Here is a 6,000-nt window from a genome sequence, read left to right as displayed (position 1 = left end):
GTACCCGCATCCCAACCCTCACCGCCTGCTGTACCTGCATGCCAACCCTCACTCCCTGCTGTACCCGCATCCCAACCCTCACCGCCTGCTGTACCTGCATGCCAACCCTCACTCCCTGCTGTACCCGCATCCCAACCCTCACCGCCTGCTGTACCTGCATGCCAACCCTCACCGCCTGCTGTACCCGCATCCCAACCCTCACCGCCTGCTGTACCCGCATCCCAACCCTCACCGCCTGCTGTACCCGAATGCCAACCGTCAGCGACTGTTCCACCGTGACACCCAGGTCTCGTTGCACTTCCCCTTTTCCAAAAGTCCCACCATTCAGGTAATAATCTGCCTTCCTGTTTTTCCACCAAAGTGGATAACCTCACAGTTACCCACATTATATTGCATTTAGCAAGTATTTGCCCACTCAGCCAGCCTGTCCAAGTCACCCTGCAGCCTCTCAGCATCCTCCTCACAGCGCACACTGCCACCCAGCTTAGTGTCATCTGCAAATTTGGAGATATTGCAATTCCTTCATCCAAATCATTAATGTATATTGTGACCAGCTGGGCTCCCAGTACTGAACCCTGCGGACCCACTAGTCACTGCCTGCCACTCTGAAAAGGACCCGTTTATTCTCACTAATCTTTTGTGGGGGACCTTGTCAAAACCCTTCCATTCTTCCCACTTCAACTATATTTCTGAAATTTATTCCACAATTTTGTTACATTTTTCATGCAAATCTCAGTCTGGTTTTCAATTTTCCGCCATCAAATTTATGGATGAACTTTTTCAGCTCCCTATAACATTTATTTGTTACAATTCAAGCTTTCTCCTGACACTGTTTATTGCAGCTCTCTGCATCTGGTTAGGTACATGGAGGTGTAAGTGAACAATTTGAAAGTGTGTGTGCTGATGGTGATTACACTTAAAGCAAGAGAACTTAGCATTACACACTCCTAATCGCTTTGATGGATAGAGGAAAGTGACTGACCAGATATTTCAGACTGAAGTAACAAAAAGCCATCTCCAGGAGAACACGGGGACCCTAATCTCTTTCATTACAACCTGCTTTTTCAATTCAATTGAATGTGGTTGTTCTAACAGTGTGAAGAGTGCAGTGCAAGTTTGATACTCACCCGTTTGTTCATGCAATGCTGCTGATTCCAGGATTTGCTGATTGTAATATTCCAACTCCACCCCCTGAAATGGTAGAGAAATAAAAAGTGTTATGTAGGATTAGCTACAGCGCAGAACAAGGTCATGCGGCCCAGACAACTGATGCCAGGTTTTTATGCTCCACTCTAAACTCATCCCATCTTTTCTCATCGAACTTTACTGACAATCAGCATTGCAGGCGTGTATATTCAGGATCAGTTTATCAAGCATCAATAGTAATCCCAATTTCAAGTGGCCATTTTCCATTCTATTCCAGGAAATACCAGAGCCAGTGCACTTCCACTCTAATGACTCAAATGAAAGAGATAGGATTTAAGGAATGCAGAAAGGCAAAATTGGCAGGGTCTTCATGCTCTGGGCTTTACTCTTGTTCAGAGTATATATCACTCACTTAAGGCAACAAGATGTCAGAGCAGAAATAGACCATTCAGTCCATCAAATCTGCTCCGCCATTCAATGAGATCTTGACTGATCTGATATAATCCTCAACTTCACGTTCATGCCTCACCTCCATAAACTTTGATTCATTTATTGATTAAAAATCTCAGACTTGAACATACTTAATGACCCAGTCTCCACAGTCCTTGACAGTAAAGAATTCCACAGATTCATTACCCTTTGAGAGAATAAATCCCTCCTTAACTCTGTCTTAAATGGACAACGCCCGTACTCAGGAATGCCCTCTGGTCTTAGACTCTCCCACAAGGGGAAACAACCTCTTAGCATCGACCATGTCAAGTCCCCTAAGAATCCTATATGTCCATAAGACATACGAGCAGAATTAGGCCACTCGGCCCATCGAGTTTGCTCTGCCATTCAATCATGGCTATGATGTGGAGATGCCGGCGTTGGACTGGGGTGAGCACAGTAAGAAGTCTTACAACACCAGGTTAAAGTCCAACAGGTTTGTTTCAAACATGAGCTTTCGGAGCACAGCTCCTTCCTCAGGTGGATGGAGAGATATGTCACATATCTCTCCATCCAGCTGAGGAAGGAGCAGTGCTCCGAAAGCTCGTGTTTGAAACAAACCTGTTGGACTTTGACCTGGTGTTGTAAGACTTCTTACTGTATTCAATCATGGCTGATATTTTCTCATCCCCATCCTCAGCACGGTAGCATTGTGGACAGCACAATGGCTTCACAGCTCCAGGGTCCCAGGTTCGATTCCGGCTTGGGTCACTGTGCGGAGTCTGCACATCCTCCCCGTGTGTGCGTGGGTTTCCTCCGGGTGCTCCGGTTTCCTCCCACAGTCCAAAGATATGCAGGTTAGGTGGATTGGCCATGATAAATTGCCCTTAGTGTCCAAAATTGCCATTAGTGTTGGGTTACTGGGTTATTGGGAAAGGGTGGAGGTGTTGACCTTGGGTAGGGTGCTCTTTCCAAGAGCCGGTGCAGACTCGATGGGACGAATGGCCTCCTTCTGCACTGTAAATTCTATGATCTCCTGCCTTCACCTCATAACCCCTGACCCCTTTATTAATCAGGAACCTATCTATCTTGGTCTTAAAGACACTCGTGAATTGGCCTCCACAGCCTTCTGCGGCAAAGAGTTCCACAGATTCACCACCCTCTGGCTGAAGAAATTCCTCATCATTTCTGTTTTAAAGGATCATCCCTTTAGTCTGAGATGGTGTCCTCTGCTTCTAGTTTTTCCTACAAGTCCTCTTCACGTCCACTCTATACAGGCCTCGCAGTATCTTGTATGTTTCAATAAGATCCCTCTCATCTTTCTAAACTCCAACGAGTACAGACCCAGAGTCCTCAACCGTTCCTCATACGACAAGTTCTTCATTCCAGGGATCATTCTTATGAACCATCTCTGGACCCTTTCCAAGACCAGCACATCCTTCGTTAGATACGGGGCCCAAAACTGCTCACAATACTCCAAATAGGGTCTGACCAGAGCCTTATCCAGCCTCAGAAGTACATCCCTGGTCTTATATTCTAGCCCTCTTGACATGAATGCTAACATTGCATTTGTCTTCTTAACTGCCGAATGAACCTGCACATTAACCTTAAGAGAATCGTGAACAAGGACTCCCAAGTCCCTTTATGCTTCTGATTTCCAAAGCATTTCCCCATTTAGAAAATAGTCTATGCCTAAATTCCTCCTTCCAAAGTGCATAATGTCATAGAATTTACAGTGCAGCAGGAGGCCATTCGGCCCAACGAGTCTGCACCAGCCCTGGGAAACAGCATCCCACTTAAGCCCATACCTCCACCCAGTCCTGGTAACCCAGTAACCCCATCTAATCTTTTTGGTCACTAAGGGCAATTTAACACGGCCAATCCACCTAACCTGCACATCTTTGGACTGTGGGAACAACCGGAGCACCCGGAGGAAACCCACGCAGACATGGGGAGAACGTCCAGACTCTGCACAGACTGTGACCCAAGCCGGGAATCGGACCTGGGACCACGGAGTGTGAAGCAACAGTGCTAACCACTGTGCTACCGTGTCTCAAGAGGTTGCCTCTCATTCTTCTAGACCCCAACGAGTACAGGCCCAACCTACTCAACCTTTCCTTATAAGAAAATCCCTTCATAAGAATAAGAGATCTGCCTTTTAAGACGGAGATGAGGAGATATTTTTCTTTAGTTCTTTTTCATTAATGTGTGGAACTCTCTTCCCCAGAGAGCAGTGAAGGCTGGGTCATTGAAGTCATTCAACGCACTTGATAGATGTTTGACAGAGAAGGGAGTCATGGATTCTGGGGAACAACAGAAAAGTGGAGCTGAGAGCACGACCAGATCAGTGATGATCTTACTGGGTGGTGGAGCAGGCTTGAAGGGCTGAATGGTCTCCTACATTCCCAAGCTCTTACCCAGAGTACGGGAAGTCAAATCGACAGAATATCTGTTTGTTCGGCACCTCCAATTGCCAGTTAACATAGCTGATTCCCAGCAGCTGACAGCCAAGCACAGAGCAGGACATACTGGTTATGCCCTCACCAATTCCACTCCAGAGTTTGTTTTCCACACAAGCCTCCACTCTCACTCGGTTCATCTCACCCCATTAACAAATCAGTCTACTCCTTTTTACTCTCTCTGTTTAACCAGCTTCTTAATAAACTCATTGGCACTATTCACCTCAACCACCCCCTGTGGGAGTGAGTGAGTCCCACATTTTCCTCACTCTCTGGGTAAAAACGTTTCTCCTGAATTCCATTTTGAATTTATTCGTGATTATCTTATTTGTAGCCCTTAGTTCTGGTCTTCCCACAATGAGGAACTTCAGAATCTAGAAAGTCAATCATTAAAAAAACAGGGCTTTCACCCCTCAACCTTTCAACCAAGTTCTGATTAGGGCCCTACCCGAATTCTATAATCCTCTTACTCCCATGCCTCCTAATGATCATTATAAATGTTCAAGAATGTCTGCGCACATTATCATTAATCACAGAAACTGTGACATAATCCACCAGCTCCATCAGAGGTTATAAATAGCCTTAAATAATCTCCCACCAAAAATCAGGGGAGACGGATTGGGCAGATTTCCAGTCACTGTTGTACCTTTAAATGTTTCAGATCCGACTCAAGGTTGTGCATCAATTGGAGGATTTGATTTTGGATGTCCAATGAAGGGAGCAGCTGTCTAGCGTCCCTCTCTGGGTTACATGGCTCCAGTGCACTGCGGTTCTCCCTGCTTTCGATGTTTTGGGTGGTACAATGCACAGGACTTTCAGACATGTCTGTTTCACCAGTGGAACTCCCCTCGACCTGCGGAAATCTGTCCTGGGTTAGGAAATTTCCTGTTAAGGTAAATAAAGACGACTTTAGCAAAGGGCAGCATTGTCTCTCAGAGTATCTGTTAAGTACAGAATAACCCAGGAGACTGTATTTAGAATCACGTTAATAGGTTTAAGGTCCGTGGGGCAAAGTTTAGAGGCGATGTGTGAGGCAGGTTTTTTATACAGAGGGTGGTGAGTGCCTGGAACGCGTTGCCAGGGGAGGTTGTGGAAGCAGATACATTAACGGCGTTCAAAAGGCATCTTGACAAACACATGGATAGGACGGGTATAGAGGGACACGGCACTAGGAAGTGCTGAGGGTTTTGGCCAAGGGTGGCTTCATGACCAGTACAGGCTTGGAGGGCCGAAGGGCCTGTTCCTGTGCTGTATTGTTCTTCGTACATTATTGTAAGTGGTGCAACTCTCACTGAAATCACCAAGACCTTTCAGCCAATTTACTGGTGATGTGGAAACACTGCTCACAAAATAATTGCCATGCACATTGCAAAGGTGAAGATTTCGGAATTCAGAATGGGTGCTTCTTCTCGCATATTGAACAATAGGGAGGCACACAGCTGCCAGAATCAGAACACTTCCCCGAAAATAGTTGCAGAAGGTGGTCACATGACACTAACCTGACACACATACTTGTGACTTTGACCTCTCATCTTTATTGGAAGTTGAGCTGTTCCTCTGTGACCGTTGTTCATCTGCATGATCTTCCGGGGCATCATAGAACCTTTCTCCACCATCTTCTGTAGTAGAGTCTGGGCCATGCTCTTCAGTTGTGTTACGCTCAACGTGAGCTGCCCCCGGCGTAAAGTGACAGGGAGGTTTAGTCCTTTCACTAACACTTGCCTGAGCTTCGGATTCCTCTAGAGTCCCATTGGCTAACTCTACCTGATGCTGCAGACCTTTGTCAGGTGTCTCACACTGACAACATGTTGCACAGTCTGGAGGCTCCTCCGCCCCTTGTTTTAGCAATGTCAGTACACTATCCTCCTCTGGCACGGGCAGAATTGAGCCTCCATCACTACCATCATCTGAATTCAGCATGTGAAAGAACAGCAATTGTTTCAAGGCGTGAACTTTGGAGGAATAG

At 46.3% G+C, this 6,000-nt stretch overlaps 1 protein-coding gene across 1 annotated transcript in view; it reads right to left on the bottom strand.

Annotated features, from left to right (window-relative positions):
* Nucleotides 1-6,000, bottom strand: part of LOC119954043 (rho guanine nucleotide exchange factor 12-like) — a 95,557-nt gene that overhangs the window by 1,973 nt on the left and 87,584 nt on the right. The window contains 3 exon segments of the mRNA XM_038778815.1: nucleotides 1,128-1,191; nucleotides 4,681-4,919; nucleotides 5,534-5,986. Of these exon segments, the coding sequence (XP_038634743.1) occupies nucleotides 1,128-1,191; nucleotides 4,681-4,919; nucleotides 5,534-5,986 (756 nt within the window).

The sequence above is a fragment of the Scyliorhinus canicula genome, chromosome 19 (assembly GCF_902713615.1).
Source record: "Scyliorhinus canicula chromosome 19, sScyCan1.1, whole genome shotgun sequence".
NCBI classification, from domain to species: Eukaryota; Metazoa; Chordata; class Chondrichthyes; order Carcharhiniformes; family Scyliorhinidae; genus Scyliorhinus; species Scyliorhinus canicula.
The sequence above is the reverse complement of the archived record's forward strand: the minus strand, read 5'-3'. Positions and strand labels throughout refer to the sequence as shown.